This window comes from Tachyglossus aculeatus, chromosome 2 (assembly GCF_015852505.1).
Source record: "Tachyglossus aculeatus isolate mTacAcu1 chromosome 2, mTacAcu1.pri, whole genome shotgun sequence".
Classification (NCBI taxonomy): domain Eukaryota; kingdom Metazoa; phylum Chordata; class Mammalia; order Monotremata; family Tachyglossidae; genus Tachyglossus; species Tachyglossus aculeatus.
The window spans coordinates 84,991,551-85,009,409 of NC_052067.1; the positions used below are offsets into that span (position 1 = coordinate 84,991,551).

Here is a 17,859-nt window from a genome sequence, read left to right on the forward strand (position 1 = left end):
AGGGAAATGAGCTATAAAACTGTAGTAGACTTAGTTAAAGGCAAGAGGGTAGAAGGGAGTGGTGAGAGCTCACCTCCTCCAGGAGGCCTTCCCAGACTGAGCCCCCTCCTCCCCCTCCCCATCCCCCCCGCCTTACCTCCTTCCCCTCCCCACAGCACCTGTATATATGTATGTATGTTTGTACGTATTTATTACTCTATTTATTTATTTTACTTGTACGTATTTATTCTATTTATTTTATTTGGTTTATATGTTTTGTTTTGTTCTCTGTCTCCCCCTTCTAGAATTTGAGCCCGCTGTTGGGTAGGGACCGTCTCTATATGTTGCCAACTTGTACTTCCCGAGCGCTTAGTACAGTGCTCTGCACACAGTAAGCGCTCAATAAATACGATTGAATGAACTGAATGAATGAATGAATGAGAAATTCAGGAGTAGGTATGTAGCTTGGCAATCATCTGTGAAGCGGTGAAGAAGTCATTCATTCATTCATCAATCGTATTTATTGAGCGCTTACTATGTGCAGAGCACTGTACTAAGCGCTTATTCATTCATTCAATCATATTTATTGAGTGCTTACTGTGTGCAGAGCACTGTACTAAGTGCTTGGGAAGTACAAGTTGGCAACATATAGAGACGATCCCTACCCAACAACGGGCTCACAGTCTAGAAGGGGGAGACAGACAACAAAACAAAACATGTGGACAGGTGTCAAGTCGTCAGAACAAAGAAAATTAAAGCTAAATGCACATCATTAACAAAATAAATAGAATAGTAGATATGCATAAGTAAAATAAATGCAGTAATAAATACGTACAAACATATATACATTCAGCAGATCACAGTGAAGGAAAGACCTTCAGGCCACTCCTGGGGCCAATTTAGACTAGAACTCAGGCAGCCAGATTGTGTGGAGGGAGGGAGGGTGACAGGGTTAATCCCTGAATGGTTAGTGACTGCTTCCTGTCAGTTCAGTGCTGCTTCCAAGCAGGAACCAAGGTCTTCAGAGCTGGTGGGTAGGGGCAGTACCCAGTCCACAGGGAAAATAGCCTCTAAATCTTTGTTAAAAAAAAAAAAGATTGGGACATGTGCTAAATTCTTACTCTGTGCCAGCCTCTGAACTAAACTCTGGGATAGGTACATCAGGGTGGACACCGTCCATGTCCCCACAAGGGACTCCTAGTCTTAATTCCCATTTTAAACAAGGTCACATAGGAGGCAAGTGGCAGAGAAGGAATTAGAATGTAAATCCTTTGATTTCCAGGCCTGTGCTCTTTCCATTAGACCACGCCGCTTCTCGTTCCCATTCCACCATTGCTTCCCTCTGTAAAATAAGGGATACACTCTCCTGACAGGGATCCTTGCTCTGGTGAGAGGGCATCTAGGGTCAAGGTCAAGGCTGCCCCTGCAAAGCCTCTTGACCAGGGTTTAGAGCGATTGGTAAGTTCCACAAGGGCAGGGATCATGTTTTCTATTTAGTGGAAGTCAATTAAGGGGCAAGGACACTGATTCAGACATTATCCCTCACCCCCACAGTGGGGTCTCACAATCTAGGGAGCAGGGGAATGAATAACAGGATAAATTCTGCAAGAACAAAAAGTCATTATTGCTTGGAGAGAATAGTCCTCCGCCTTCTTGCTGCTCCAGGCAAGGTTGTCCTTGGTCTAAATGTTCACATTACGCCCACCCTTCTAAAAGCTTGTATAGGGAAGGGGGACTGGCCCTCTCTCCTCTCCTGTTGGGGAAGCCTCCTTCCTTCCTTCCTTCCTCCCTCCCTCCCTCCCTTCCTCCCTCCCTCCCTCCCTCCCTTCCTCCCTTCCTCCCTTCCTTCCTTCCTTCCTTCCTTCCTTCCTTCCTTCCTTCCTTCCTTCCTTCCTTCCTTCCTTCCTTCCTTCCTTCTTCCTTCCTTCTTCCTTCCTCCCTCCCTCCCTCCTTCCCTCCATTATTATGATAACAATGATGGTATTTGTTAAGCACTTCCTATGGGCCAAGCACTGTTCTAAGCACTGGATGCCAGGCACTGTACTAAAAGCTGGGGTAGATACGAAGTACTCTGTTGCAACTCAGTCCCTTGTCCCCTTTGGGGCTCCCAGTCTTAATCCCCATTTCACAGATGGGGGTAACTGAGGCCCAGAGAAGTGGCTTTTCTAGACTGTGAGCCTGTTGTTGGGTAGGGACCGTCTCTATACGTTGCCAATTTGTACTTTCCAGGCACTTAGTCCAGTGTTCTGTGCACAGTCAACGCTCCCTTCTTTCCTTCTCCAGCCCAGCCCGCACCCTCCGCTCCTCTGCCTCTAACCTCCTCACTGTGCCTCGTTCTCACCTGTCCCACCGTCGACCCCTGGCTCACGTCCTTCCCCTGGCCTGGAATGCCCTCCCTCCATACATCCGCCAAGCTAGCTCTCTTCCTCCCTTCAAAGCCCTACTGAGAGCTCACCTCCTCCGGGAGGCCTTCCCAGACTGAGTTCCCTTTTTCCTCTCCTCCTTCCCATCCCCCCCACCCTACCTCCTTCCCTTCCCCACAGCACCTATATACTTGTACCTATTTGTAAAGATTTATTACTCCATTTTACTTGTACGTATTTACTACTATATTTATTTTATTAATGGTGTGCACATAGCTATAATTCTATTTATTCTGATGGTATTGACACCTGTCTACTTGCTTTGTTTTGTTGTCTGTCTCCCCCTTCTAGACTGTGAGCCCGTTGTTGGGTAGGGATTTGTCTCTCTAGGTTGCCCACTTGTACTTCCCAAGCACTTAGTACAGTGTTCTGCACACAGTAAGCGCTCAATAAATACGATTGAATGAATGAATGCTCTGCACACAAAAATAGCTCAATAAATAGGATTGAATGAAAGAATGAATGCCAAGGTCATGTAGAGGACGAGTGGGCGAGCTGGGTGTAGAAGCCAGGCCCTTTCAGCTCCCGGGCCTGTGCTGTCTCGCTGCTAGCGCGTGCTGTTTTTCCTTCCCCACACTTCGAAATGCCATCAATATCATTATTCTTATAATAATAATAGTAATAGCATTTGGTAAGCGCTTACTATGTGCCAAGTACTATTCTAAGCGCTGGTGGGGGGGATACAAGGTGATCACGTTGTCCCACGTGGGGCTCACAGTCTTCACCCCCATTTTCCAGATGAGGTCACTTAGGCACAGAGAAGCTAAGTGACTTGCCCAAGGTCACACAGCAGACAAGTGGCGAAGCTGGGATTGGAACCCATGACCTCCAACTCCCCAGTTCAGGCTTTTTCCACTGAGCCACGCTGCTTCTCTTATTATTAAGATGCCCAGGGTGGGTAACGATAGTAATAATAATGATGGTATTTGTTAAGCACTTACTATCAATTGTATTTATTGAGTGCTTACTGTGTGCAGAGCACTGTGCTAGGCGCTTGGGAAGTACAAGTTGGCAACATATAGAGACGGTCAATCAATCAATCAATCAGTCGTGTTTATTGAGTGCTTACTGTGTGCAGAGCACTGTACTAAGCACTTGGGAAGTCCAAGTTGGCAACATATAGAGATGGTCCCTGCCCAACAGCAGGCTCACAGTCTAGAAGGGAGAGACAGAGAACAAAACCAAACATATTAACAAAATAAAATAAGTAGAATAGGTATGTACAAGTAAATTAAATAAATAGAGTACAGTGGGCTATGTGCAAAGTGCTGTTCTAAGCGGGTGGCTAGAGCGTTTAGTGCGGTGCCTGGCCCACAGAGATGCAGCAGCGTGGCCCGGTGGAAAGAGCCCGGGCTTCGGAGTCGGAGGTCATGGGTTCGAATCCCGACTCTGCCACGAGCCTGCTGCGTGACCTCGGGCGAGTCGCTTCGCTTCTCCGAGCCTCCGTGACCTCGTCCGTACAATGGGGATTAAGACCTCGAGCCCCGCGCGGGGCAAACTGATCACCTTGCATCCCCCTCCCAGCGCTTAGAACAGTGCTCCGCACATAGTAAGCGCTTAACAAATGCCACTATTATTATTAATAATAAGCGCTTAAATTCCATCAGTATGATTGTTACTGGGCAACTGCTGTCCTGCGCCTTTAAAGAGAAAAAGGTCTCTCCCTCTCTGTGTCTCTGTCTGTCTGTCTGTCTGTCTGTCTGTGTCGTGTGTGTGTGTGTGTGTGTGTGTGTGTCGGTGGGTCGGTGGAGGAGCAGCAGCAGCAGCCGCAGCAGCAGCGGGATGAGCGGTGTGGGCTGAGGGTCCCCGGCCCCCCGACCCCCGGCCCCCGGCCCCCCGGCGGGATGGGCCGTCGGAAGGGCCCCGGGCCCGGCCCCATCCCCGGCCCGGGGGGGCAGCCCGCAGGTCCTGAGCCCGGGGGCGGGGGGCGGAGAGAGAGAAAGGGGGCTGCCTGGGGGGGAGGGGGGCGGAGAGAGAGAAAGGGGGCTGCCTGGGGGGGAGGGGGGCGGAGAGCCTGGGGGGGGGCGGAGAGCCTCGGGGGGGGAGACCCTGGGGGGGCAGAGGAGGGGAGGGGGAGAGCCCCGGGGGGGGGGGAGAGAAAAGGGGGCTGGGGGGCAGAGGGGAGGACAGCCCGGGGGGGGGGGAGAGCCTCTGGGGGGGAGAGAGAGAAAGGGGGCTGGGGGACGGGGGGGGAGAGCCTGGGGGGACAGAGGAGGGGAGGGGGGAAGAGAATAGGGGGCTGGGGGGGAGAGCCTGGGGGGGACAGAGGAGGGGAGGGAGGGAAAGAAAAGGGGGCTGGGGGGCAGGGGGGAGGACAGCCCGGGAGGGGGGAGAGAATAGGGGGTGGGAGGGCCTGGGGGGGGCAGAGAGAGAGAGAGAGAGAGAAAGGGGGGTGGGGGGCAGGGACGGGGGGGGGGAGAGAAAAGGGGGCTGCGGGGCAGAGGGGAGGAGAGCCCGGGGGTGGGGAGAGCCTCTGGGGGGGGCAGCCCCGGGACGGGGGGGGGGAGAGAGAGAGAGAGACAGGGGGCTGGGAGCCTGGGGGGGGGGCAGAGGAGGGGCGGGGGGGACAGCCCCGGAGGGGGGGAGAGAATAGGGGGCTAGGGGGCAGAGGGGAGGACAGCCCGGGGTGGGGGGAGAGCCTCTGGGGGGGAGAGAGAGAAAGGGGGCTGGGGAGAGCCGGGGAGGGGGGGAGCGAGCCCCGGAGGGGGGGAGAGAATAGGGGGCTGGGGGGCGGGGGGGAGGACAGCCCGGGAGGGGGGGAGAGCCTGGGGGGGGGCAGCCCCGGGACGGGAGGGAGAGAGAGAGAGAGAGAGAGAGAGAGAGAGACAGGGGGCTGGGGGGCGGGGGGGGAGAGCCGGGGGGGGGCAGAGGAGGGGCGGGGGGGACAGCCCCAGAACGGGGGAGAGAATAGGGGGCTCGGGGGCAGAGGGGAGGACAGCCCGGGGCGGGGGGGAGAGAGAGAAAGGGGGCTGGGGAGAGCCGGGGGGGGGGCGGGGGGAGAGCCCCGGAGGGGGGGAGAGAATAGGGGGCTGGGGGGCGGGGGGGAGGACAGTCCGGGGGGGGGGGCAGCCCCGGGACGGGAGGGAGAGAGAGAGAGAGAGAGAGAGAGAGAGAGAGAGAGAAAGGGGGCTGGGGGACGGGGGGGGGGGCAGAGGAGGGGGGAGAATAGGGGGCGGAGGGGAGGAGGGCCCGGGAGTGGGCTTCTAGACTGTGAGCCCACTGGTGGGTAGGGGCCGTCTCTCTATGTTGCCAGCTTGTACTTCCCAAGCGCTTAGTACAGTGCTCTGCATACAGTAAGCGCTCAATAAATACGATTGATTGATTGATTGGGGAGAGGGGGGTGGGAGGGCCTCTGGGGGGGGCAGCTCCGGGACGGGGGAGAGAAAGGGGGCTGGGGGGCAGAGGGGAGGACAGCCCGGGGGAGGGGGAGAGCCTCTCGGGGGACAGCTCCGGACGGGGGAGAGAGAGAGAGAGAGAGAGAGAAAGGGGGCTGGGGGACGGGACGGGGGGAGAGCCTGGGGGGGAGGGGGGGGGGAGGGGGGGAGAGCCCCGGAGGGGGGGAGAGAAAGGGGGCTGGGAGACGGGGGGGGGGGAGAGGGGGAGATTCGGACTGGGGGGAGAGAAAAGGGGCTGGGGGAGAAAAGTGGTAGGGGAACCTGGGGAGGGGGAGAGGAGGGTGTAGTGGGGGGAAGGAGAGACCCGGAGAGGGGGCAGAGAAAAGGGGCTGGGGGGCGGGGGGGCGGGGGGAGAGCCTGGCCGGGTGGGGGGGCGGGGGGGAGAGCCTGGGTGGGGGGAGATGGGACGCCCGACAGTCACTACCAGGGAAGTAAGGTTAAAAAGGTGAAGTGACAGATTTCCAGATGTTTGTTTTGCTCATCTTTAAAGATGGTTAGCCAGTTTTCATTCTCTGCGGAAGTTACACTGGCTTCTGTTTATACGTTTGGTGGTAGGAGTAATAGTAAGAATAACTGTGGGAAGTGGTATCGAGTAAGTGCTTATCTGCCAGATATTGATCTAAGCACTGGGGAAGCTACAAGCTAGTCAGGTAGGGCACGGTCCATACAAATCCCCATGTTACAGCTGATATCACTGAGGCGCAGAGAAGTGAAGTGACTTGCCCAAGGTCACGCAACAGATAAGTGGCAGAGTAGGGTTAGAACCCAGGTCCTCTGACTCGCAAGCCCGTGCTTTCATCATTAGGCCGCACTGGGTCTCAGTAGTTCTCTTCTCAGTCATCATCTAGAACTTTGGGAAAAAATGGTTAATGGAGGCTGCAATCTGGGCATCTTATCATATGGCGATATACTCTGTCATGATGAAATATATTTTTATTTGTCTAACTCAAGGAATAACGTTTCTATTTAAGATGATGGCCTTCCAGAAGCTATCAGAGAAGAGTCAAGCCGGCTCACCAAGGAACAGGTTTTCACTCTAATAGCGACAGCGTCCATAAATTTTGGGTCCATGATCTGCTACTCCATCCTGGGACCCTTCTTCCCAAAGGAGGTAACAATTTTTTATGCTTCCTTACTCCACGGGATCCAGATATTCTGAGTATCAGCATTTTGAGTTTCTGTATGGGAAGGATAGTTGCAACACACACTATTGAATTGCTATCCATAGTAAGATCTGGACTGCCAATAATTTACTTGGGCTCCTGGAAATTGAGGGGTTTTTCTCCCCTCTTTCTCTCTATAATAACGGTGGAATTTGTTAACCTCTTGCTATGTATCTACTTGGGTAGATATAAGATAATCGGGTTGGACAGAGTCCCTGCCTGTCATTGGGTTCACAGCTTAAGTAGGAGGCAGAACAGGGGAGGTACTGAAGCCCCATTATACAGGTGAGGAAACTGAGGCCCAGAGAAGTCACAGTGCCTTGCCAAGATCACATAGGAGGCAAGTGATGGCGTGAGATTAGAACCCAGGCCCTCTGACTCTCAGGCTCCTACTCTTTCCACTAGGCCAAACTGCCTCTCTAACATCTCAGGGGTTATTTTCAGTACTTGCGTGACATTTCTGAAGAATCCCTCTAGGTTATTTTAAAATAATGTGTTTTACCGGGGGAAGGTGGATAGGGTTTTTTAAATTTCAGGTTCCTTCAATTTATTTATCATGTTTTTTCCTAACCTGAGGTTCAGGATCTATAATGCCTTCCTTCCCATCTGTAAAAGTTTGCTTAACGTTCTAAACATTCTCCATCAGATTGTCAAATCCTTTGGGTTACTCTTAGATGAGAGCAAAACTGTTTCTCTAGTACTAATAGAAAATTTGTAGAGTGCTTTTATTTTCTAAAGTACTTTTAGATCAATTTTCTCATTTGTTCTTTACAACATTCTTGTAATTGATATTGATTGTGTGCTGAACACTGTACTGATCACTGAGGTAGATGCAAATCAGCGAGTCAGACAGTCCCTGAAGTAGGACACGGTAAGAATGATCCCAGTTTTACAGATGAGGAAATTGAGGCACAGAAAAGTTCAGTCATTTGCCTGAGATCACAAAGGGGACCAGTGGCAGAGTTGGAACTAGAACTCATGTGTTCTGTCTCTGTGGTCTTGTGGAAAGAGCCTGGTCCAGAGGACCTTGATTTTAATCCCGATTCCACTACTCGTCTGCTGTGTGACCCTGGGCAAGTCACTTAACTTATCTGAGCCTCAGTTTCCCCATCTGTAAAATAGGGGTAAAACACCACTCCCTCCTACCTAGACGGTGAGCCCCGAGTGGGACAGGGACTGTGTCCGACCTGAAAACCTTGTATTTACCCCAGGACTTAGAACAGTGCTTGACAAATAGTAAGTGCTTAACAGATACTATTATTACCAGATATTATTATTATTATTATTACCACTAGCCTTCACTGCCTCGCTACCAAGAAACTGCAGAGTTTAAAGAATAAATGTATTTCTTCTGGACTTGCAAAAGTGTATAGAATTGCTCCCTGAAGCAGATATTACATCCCCTTACTTTGCAGGTCAGGCCTCAGTGACTTTTAGAATTCTTCCCTTGTAAACTCAGAAATGTTATTCTGATCTAATCTAGAGTTGAGCTCTCATAGCTCTTGATCAGCTATGAAATTGAGCAGTGGATCCTGTCTTTACGTGGTTTGGGATGAGGTGCCACCCATACTGAAGGGTTTGATCACTGAGGCCTCAAAATGCCTGCAGGATGATTTTTTTTTGTTGTTGGGGATGGAGTCAGAAGGAGAGACATTTTCTAATTGGACCCCTTTAGGGTTGAACAATCGATATATTTATTGAGTGCTTACTGCAAGCAGAGCACTGTACTAAGGTGTTGAATCTTCATTCGGAGTATTCCCGAAGCAAGTTGATTCCGCTGAATTGTATGCAGATTGTAGGAGTTCAAGTTCTTGGACAAACTGGGCAATCTCAAGCCTTGATGCTTTTTGTGAATAAATAATTGTGGTATTTAAGTCTTTCCTTTTTTTGCCAAGCCCTGGGGTAGCGGTACGATAAGCAGGTTGGACACAAGCCATGTCCCACATGGGGCTCAGAGTCTAAAAAGAAGACTTGGTGATATTTTGGTACCCTTCCAACATGTGGCTCCAAGGAAAGGGCTAGTTTGTCTTCTTGAAACCCCCAGAGGAGATATCATTATGTATCACTTTCTCCCCGTCGATGCAGATCCCTCAGACATTTTTTTCAGTCAAAATGAAATTTTCAGTCAAATTACAACAGAAGCAGTGCGGTCTAGTGGAAAGAGCACAGAACTGGGAGTAAGGAGATCTGGGTGCTAATTCCAGCTCCACCTCTTGCCTGCTGTGTGACTTTGGGCAAGTCACTTCTCTGTGCCTCAACTTCTAAATCTGTAAAATGAGGATTAGTACTTCTTTTAGATCTCCCTTAGATTGTTATCCCCTTGTGAGACAGAGACTGTGTTTGATCTTAATTCATTCATTCAATCGTATTTATTGAGCACTTACTGTGTGCAGAGCACTGTACTAAGCGCTTATGTAATCATCATGGCATAGCGCATAGAGCACAGGCCTGGGAATAGTCAGAAAGTCCTGGGTTCTAATCCCAGCTCTGCTGCTTGTCTGCTGTGTGACCTTGGGCAAATTACTTAACTCCTCTGTGCTTCAGTTACCTAATCTGTAAAATGGGGATTGAGACTGTGAGCCCCACGTGGGATGAGGACTGTGTCCAACTCGATTTGCTTGTATCCACCCCAGCGCTTAGTGCAGTGTCCAGCACATAGTAAGCACTTAACAGATGCCATCATTATTATTAGTAGTAGTACTTTAGATGATAATAAGCACTTAATTATTAAATCCAGAATAAACACCAGGGTGAAATTGGTGCTGATCTGGGCTATTCAGATCCTCAAATGCTCTATTTTGGGTTAATCTCACATCCTGAAGTGATATCTTCCCACCCTGGGTACACAAAGTTGAGATAAATTGAATGTTTTTCTAGTTTGTTTTGCATTTGCTGTGGGGGAGGAAGGAAAGCCACATAGGAAGGAAAGTGAGAAAGGAGGGTTGTGTTGTCATTGTTAGATGTCATGTGATTTTTCCAATTCTCATTCTGTAGGGTCTATAGAGTAGCAGGTGTTGTGTCTTGGATTATGGAGTACACTACACAGAGAGCAGGGATCACCTCTTCTCCCTAGTCTGTAAATTTCCCCTCCTGCCCAGCACTTGGCAGGGAAGTGAGAGTCATCGATGAAAGGAAGAAGTTGATAGCTGTTGGCTGAGATAGACGTTTTTACTGTCAACAGGTGCTGATCTCAAGACTCCACAGTGTGTTGCTTGTAAACGAATGATCTGCTTACTTGACATTCAAACTAATGGTGAACAGGCACTTAACTAAACTGGGACCTTAAGCCTATTCCTCAATTTCTTCCTGGACTTGGTCTGTCCAGAGGAGCCAATGCAAACCTCCAAGTTCTAGAAGGTTATCTAGGAAGGAATATTTCTACTCTACTGAATATGCTGATTCCTTTTCCTTTCTCTCCCGAATTTGGGCCCCCAATTTTTTTTTTTTAGGTCACTAAGAGTAATCATAACCAACACACCCTGTAGTTTTAAGGTTTTTACTAGGTATATGCAATATATTCTTATGTATCTGAATACTTGAGAGCTGTTTCTTTTTTCCTTTTTGTCTATATCTTCCTTCCCCATAGCCCAGCACTCAGTTGGAAGCAGGTTAAAATGGCCTGATCCTTTCCTCTCTCCCTTCCACATCTCTCCCACCCAATCAGAAGTGGGATCCAAGTTCACAGGCTCAAGTACCTGAGAATTGTTCTGGGTTATTTATCACCTCAGAGATTATGTCTGTTTCTAAGAAGGTCAAGGAAAAGGATAAGTTGGTTTGATACTTTATTTTCACTCTGGGTTTTAACCCTTTTATATGGTGTGTTCCTTTCCAGGCTGAAAAAAAGGGTGCCAGTAACACAGTCATTGGTATGATCTTTGGATGCTTTGCTTTGTTCAACTTGCTGGCATCTTTGATATTTGGAAAATATGTAAGTGTCAAGTGTCTTTAATTTTATGGACTTTGTTATATGCTTACTGCCTGCTAAGTGTTGGGGTAGACGTGAAATTATATACCCTCTGCTTCTACGTCCTCTCCTTCAATTCTCTCCTTAACCCCATCCAATTTGGTCTCCTCTCCACTTCGCTCCATGGAAACTGCCCTATTTAAGGTCACTAATGACGTTCTTGACAAATCTGACAGCCTCTGCTCCATCCTAAGCCTCATAGATCTCTCAGCTGCCTTCGATGCTGTGGATCGACCCTCTCTCCTTGAAACATTTATCCAACTTTGGCTTCACTGACACTGTCCTCTCCCATCTCTCTGGTCACTCCTTTTCAGTCTCTTTCAGGCTCCTTCTCTGCCTCTCGTCCTCTTAACTGTGGAAGTTCCTCAGGGCTCAGTTGTGGGTCCTCGTCTATTTTCCATCTATACCCATTCCCTTGGAGAACGCATTCGCTCCCACAACTTCAACTACCATCTCTACACAGATGATTCCCAGCCTGACCTTCTCTGAAGTCTCACTTTTTTTCTTGCCTTCAGGACATTGTCCCACCCAAACCCTGTCCTCCCTGCTGTCATTTCTATCACTGTAGACAGCAATGCTCTCTTCCCTATCTCACAAGCCTGTAAGCCTGGCATTTTTCTTAACTCATCTGTCTCATTTATCCCACATAATTCATCTGTTACCAAATCCTGTCGATTCTACCTTCATAACATTGCTAAAATCCACCCTTTCCTGTAGACAACAATGCTCTCTTCCCTATCTCACAAGCCTGTAAGCCTGGCATTTTTCTTAGCTCATCTCTCTCATTTATCCCACTTAATTCATCTGTTACCAAATCCTGTCGATTCTACCTTCATAACATTACTAAAATCCACCCTTTCCTCTCCATCCAAACTGCTACTATGGTAATCCAAGCGCTTATCCTATCCCACTTCAAGTACTGCATCAACCTCCTCTCTGATCTCCCTGCCTCCTGTCTCTCCCCACCCTAGTCCATACTTCACTCTGTTGCCCAGATCATTTTTGAAAAAAATATGTTCAGTCCACATCACCTCACTGCCCAAGAGCTTACAGTGGTTGCCCAACCACCTACGCATCAAAGTGAAACTCCTTACCATCGGCTTTAAAGCACTTAAAATTAGCTTACCCTCCACTCACTGATTTTTTCTACTAACCCAGTCAGCACATTCCACTTCTCTACTGCCAGCTTACTCATTGTACTTCAATCTCATCTATCTCGCTGTATTTCTCTTGCCCACACCCTATCTCTGACCTGAAACTCCTTCCCCCCTCTATATATGGCAGACCACTCTCCCCACCCGCAAAGCATTATTAAAATCACATCTCCTCCGAGAGGCCTTCCCTGATTGTCCTCTCCCTACTCCCTGTACCTTCTGTGTCGCCTGTGCACTTGAGTCTTTACCCTTTAAGCACTTGATATTCATCCCACCCGCAGCACTTATGTGCGTATCCGTAATTTATCCATCTGTATTAATGCTTGTCTGCCCCTCTAGACTGTAAATTCTGTGTGGGCAGGGAATATATCTACCAACTCTGTTGTACTGTACTCTCCCAAGTGCTTAATACAGTGCTGTACACACAGTAAGCACTCAATAAATGCCACTTATTGATTGTTTGTAGAACCTGACAACTTCCTTCTTTCCACAAATGCTGGTTTCAGCATTTGTGGATATTTGAATTTGACTGGCTATGCATTTTCCTGGAAAATGTTTCTCTTAAATTCTGAGTTTCTTCTTCCTTCTCCCACTATTCATTTTTTTTTTTAATTTGTGGACTAGAAGTTGAATTTTAGGACACTTATGTCCCTGTCAATCAAAATTTTTTAGAGGGACTTTAAGTTTCTGGACAGAAGGGGATTTTGTAACCTAGAGATTATTAGCTTCTTCCTTATCGAAGGTGTGCGATTGTGTACATATTGAAGCAAGAAAGGGTTGCAAAATCTGGAAGCTCAGAAAAATCCTATTTCTAGGACAAATTCTCTTTTGAAATTGCGATAAAACTTTGGCAAGAAAATGGACCCAACTTGACTTCAAACTATTCTCCCTGAAAACGCACCTGACCCTTGCAAGCAAAATAATCTTCCTCCGTTCACGTGGATTTGCTGTAAGAGGCAGGCCCCTTTGCCTCTGTTAATCTCCATCCCTTGCAGGACTGTTATGAGGAGAAAAGTTCATGTGAAAATGCTTTACAAGTTCAGGGTTATGGGACTGCCCTATGGCTAATGCAGCAGGTGAACTCTCCAGGACTGAACAGGAGATAAGGTTCAAGCCACGGGGAGGGTAGGTGGGATTCTACCAGCTTCTCTTTTCTCCCCTGTTGGTTTCCCTTCTCCTTCTCCTCCTTGTTAACCATCACTATTTGTCTCATCTCCTGGGAAGGAATTGAATGGTAATAGATAGAGGCTGTAGGATCCAGTGGGAGAGAGTAGGGGCCCAGGGGTCAATAGACTTGGATCCTAGGTTCAGCTCTGCCATTTTCCTGCTGTGTTTTCAGGCAAGTCTCTTAACCTCTCTGTGCCTCCATTTCTGTACTTCTCAAGCACTTAGTGAAATGCATTACATCGAATGGCATTCATCATCATCATCATCATCAATCGTATTTATTGAGCACTTACTGTGTGCAGAGCACTGTACTAAGCACTTGGGAAGTACAAGTTGGCAACATATAGAGACAGTCCCTACCCAATAGTGGGCTCACAGTCTAAAAGGGGGAGGAGTATTCAGTACATACTATCATTACTTGTCTTATGCTTTTGAGTCGTGTCCGACCCATAGCGACGCCATGGACACATCTCTCCCAGAACGCCCCACCTCCACCTGCAGTCATTCCGGTGGCGTATCCATAGAGTTTTCTAGGTAAAAATCCAGAAGTGGTTTACCACTGCCTTCTTCCGCGCAGTCAACTTGAGCCTCCACCCTCCACTCTCTCCCGTGCCGCTGCTGCCCGGCACAGAGGAGTTTTGACTTGTAGCAGATTGCCTTCCACTCTCTAGCCACTGCTTAACTCTCCCTCCCATAGTTGAAACTGGTAGAGTACTGGAAACTCTCCAGGTGCGACACTGAGAGGTGACTGTCATTACTACTGTAAAATAATATCTACTTCCCAGGGATAGTTTGAGATTAAAGTGAGATGACAGATGTAAATGTGCTCTGAAAAATGGAAAATACTCTGCAAATTCAAATTATCGTTACTATTACGAGGAGAAAGAGAAGGAAAAGCAAGTGAGGAAAGTTGGTTACCCCATCCTCTACCAAAAAAATGATACTTGGTTCTTGCAACCTCAGGTTCTCAGATCGCTGAAGGTTGTATGTGTCTACATGCATGGGAATAGTGCCAGGTAAAGACTTTTTTCCTGCATGTGTTAAGCGCTTTCCATGTGTCAAGCACATTCTAAGTGCTGGGGTAGATACAAGGTAGTTGGGTCAGTCACCATCCCTGCCCCACATAGGTCTCACAGTCTAAGTAAGAGGGAGAACAGATATTGAATCTCCATTTTACAGATGAGGAAACTGAGGCCCAGAGAAGTGACTTGCCCAAAGTCACACAGCAGACAAGTGGCAGAACTGGGATTCGAATTCAGGTCCTCTGACTCTCAGGCCTATGCTATATCCACTAGCAATACTGCTTCACCATTTCCTCACTTACAGTTGATCCCACAGTGATCGTCCTGCTCACTCTCTTGCAGCAGGGCTACTTTAATACCACTGGGCCTGTTTCCCTCAGGGAGCCTTCCACAGAGAGAAATCTAGGATGGTGGGACAAGAAAGGGCTGCAAAATCTAGAAACTCAGAAAAATCCTACTATTAGGAGACCCAATATGTCTGGTCACAGAGTACACTTTTTGGGCTCCATTTTCCTTCTCCAGCCGCCAATCCAGCCAAAAATTGTTCCACTCCTGCAGAAGGAAGAGCACAGACAGACTAGGGACAGATAGTCACACCAGGGACAAGGTGAGTGGGGTCTTGAACTGGCCTTGTCCTCCACAAAGATGTTTCTTTGAATTTTGGTGCGTGGATCTTCATTTGTGTCCATCTCCTATTGACAGGCCTTTTTTGTTGTTGTTTATGGCATTTGTTAAGCTTTTACTAGGTGTCAAACACCGTTCTAAGTTACGGGGTTGATACAAGTTCATCAAACCAGATACAGTCCCTGTCCTGCATGGGACTCACAGTCTAAGTAGGAGGGAGAACAGGAGAACTGAAGCACAGAGAAGTTAAGTGACTCGCCCATGGTCACACAGCAGACAAGTGCAGAGCAGGTATTAGATCCCAGGTCCTCCGACTCCCGGGCCTGTGCTCCCAGGCCTTGTTCCTCTGTCAGTATTACTGAATACGTATTTGATTTCCCCCGCTTTGAATCCTCATCCTTTTTGTAGTCTATATCTCTAGTTCTGAATATCTTGTCATATCCAATATATATTTGTTGCTTATTGCTGAATAATCAGGCATGGAATAATGCAGGTATTTCACTTCTCCCATTTGACAATTGCAGCTTGTTCACATTGGAGCAAAATTCATGTTTGTGGCGGGAATGTTTGTGTCCGGAGGAGTGACTATTCTTTTTGGGTAAGCATTTGTCGTCGGGGATGTTTGTGGTTGGGGGCGGTCAGTTAAGTGTCAACTGTTTGTATCCCACGATCGCACCTGAACTGGATATCTTTAAATCCGTCAAAGCCATCTTCATCAGGGTGGTTAAAATTCCCTGATTTCATTTCTCACTGCAGCTTTTTGAAGGAGGCTGGTGAAATCACTTCCCCATTTCCAGTGAAGAAACACGCCCAAAGATGAGCTGGTTTTGCTCGGTCCCCCATAATAAATTAGAGGGATACAAGTGGGGCCAGCTGGGACCGACTCTTCTGGTCCCTGTTCCTAAGGCAGGAAAACTATGACTGATCAATTCCCACTGGGGCCTGAGACCTCTAGCTGGAGGTGTTACCGTGTTTCTCTCCTGGTTGTGCATCATCTCACAAATTCGGTGTCGTGTATTTCATTCATTCATCCAATCGTATTTATTGAGTGCTTACTGTGTGCAGAGCACTGTACTAAGCGCTTGGGAAGTACAAGTCGGCAACATATAAAGACGGTCCCTACCCAGCAACGGGCTCACAGTCTAGAAGGGTACTGCAATACCAGGTCGATGCGTGGAGGGGATGGAGCAAGCTCCCAATCCACCTCCTTTCTCCAAAAAGCCGCTTAACACAGCGTCTTTGCATCGAAGACGGATATGAAACTGATAAGAACAGATACATGAAGGCTCTCCCGTTTTCTTCCCGTTACAGGCTTTTGGACCGAGCACCCAACGGACCCGTCTTCATTGCCATGTGCTTTGTGGTGAGAACAGCAGATGCCATAAGCTTTGCCGCGGCATTAACGGCCTCATTCTCCATCCTTGCAAAGGCCTTCCCAAATAATGTGGCCACCGTCCTGGTAGGTGTGAAGAGATGTTGCTTCCCCCTGGGCACTTAGAATTGGGGTGGTCAGTTCTCTGATGTGAAAGGAAGTGACTTGCCTTGGTGTAGTCCTGCTTTGCCTTTACCGAGAACAGTGACACCATACACACTATCCCCTTTCTTAAATCCCAGTGAACAGAGAATTTCCTGGCCATGTTGCCAGGTAATAGTTTCTCTTCCTACTCCTCCCCTCTCCATTCACCACTGGTCCTGAATTGGGGAGACTACCACCAGCCGTCTACACTGAGAAGCAGCGTGGCTCAGTGGAAAGAGCACGGGCTTTGGAGTCAGAAGTCATGGGTTCAAACCCCGGCTCCGCCAATTGTCGGCTGTGTGACGTTGGGCTAGTCACTTAACTTCTCTGCGCCTCAGTTACCTCATCTGTAAAATGGGGATTAAGACTGTGAGCCCCCTGTGGGACACCTGATCACCTTGAAACCTCCCCAGCGCTTAGAACAGTGCTTTACACATAGTAAGTGCTTAATAAATGCCATCACTATTATTATTATTATTATTATTATTATTATTATTACACTGCACCCTCCTGGCTGTGAAAAAACCAAAACTAAAAACAAGCCCTTCATTTGACAAGGGGACCTCTCCTGGAAGCCATATACCTCCTCCCTCCCTCTCTCCAAATAGGCTTGACCATGGTATTTATGTGAGCACGTTGTTGGGTAGGGACTGTCCCTATATGTTGCCAACTTGTTCTTCCCAAGCACTTAGTGCAGTGCTCTGCACTCAGTAAGTGCTCAATAAATACGATCGAATGAATGAATGAATGCATCTCTGTGATGCCCTTTAAATGCGATAATGAAATTAACTACGTTTTCATCATTTTCTAGGGAAGTCTTGAAATCTTTTCTGGGTTGGGACTGGTCCTGGGACCTCCATTAGGTGGCTTCTTATATCAGTCCTTCGGCTATGAGATTCCTTTTATTTTCCTCGGATGCATGGTGTTGTTAATGGTGCCCCTGAACATGTGTATTTTACCCAGTTACGGTAAGTCCGCAAATCTCACCGATTCTAGAGGTAATTTCTGTGTCTTTTTCTCTTTTTCACAAAATTTTGTCTGAAATTTCATCAGATCTTGGTCTGAATTTTATGCAACTAAGATAAAGGATTTTGTGAGATCAGAAAGAATTAGGTCTTCCCCCTTGAAACCCGAGAAGACACTACTGATGGTGTAGTCACCTATGGATGTGTGGGTGTCTTCCAGGATTGCTGGACTTGTTTCCTGAGTTGAGCTATGCATGCACCTCATTGCCTTCTCCTCTCCTCCTCAACTTAAGGTCTTGTGAATACACTTTTGACAATAAACTCTTGATGCTACATTGTAGAACAAACAGGAAAAAGATAATTCATTAACTGTGATTCCCTGGTGAGGAGATAAAGGAAATATGCTGGATATTCTGTAAAGATAAAACACATTTCACAACATGGGTTATCTAGGCATCATCAAGAATATAGGCTTAAACTCTGTCCT

The 17,859-nt window shown here is 48.1% G+C and overlaps 1 protein-coding gene and 1 pseudogene across 2 annotated transcripts in view; one reads left to right on the forward strand and one right to left on the reverse strand.

The window, feature by feature from the left end:
* The first annotated feature begins 4,177 nt into the window (after positions 1-4,177).
* The window catches only part of SLC18B1 (solute carrier family 18 member B1), a 47,348-nt gene continuing 33,666 nt past the window's right edge, over positions 4,178-17,859 (forward strand). The window contains exons 1-6 of one of the 2 annotated variants that reach the window (XM_038769590.1): positions 4,178-4,191; positions 6,769-6,908; positions 10,793-10,888; positions 15,416-15,489; positions 16,203-16,350; positions 17,219-17,375. In XM_038769590.1, coding sequence (XP_038625518.1) covers positions 4,185-4,191; positions 6,769-6,908; positions 10,793-10,888; positions 15,416-15,489; positions 16,203-16,350; positions 17,219-17,375 — 622 coding nt within the window. In that variant the 5' untranslated portion in view covers positions 4,178-4,184. Of the gene's footprint in view, positions 4,192-6,316; positions 6,448-6,768; positions 6,909-10,792; positions 10,889-15,415; positions 15,490-16,202; positions 16,351-17,218; positions 17,376-17,859 lie in introns of those variants that run through there. The other variant, XM_038769599.1, reaches the window with a different exon arrangement.
* On the reverse strand, positions 16,020-16,181 carry LOC119923930 (annotated as a pseudogene).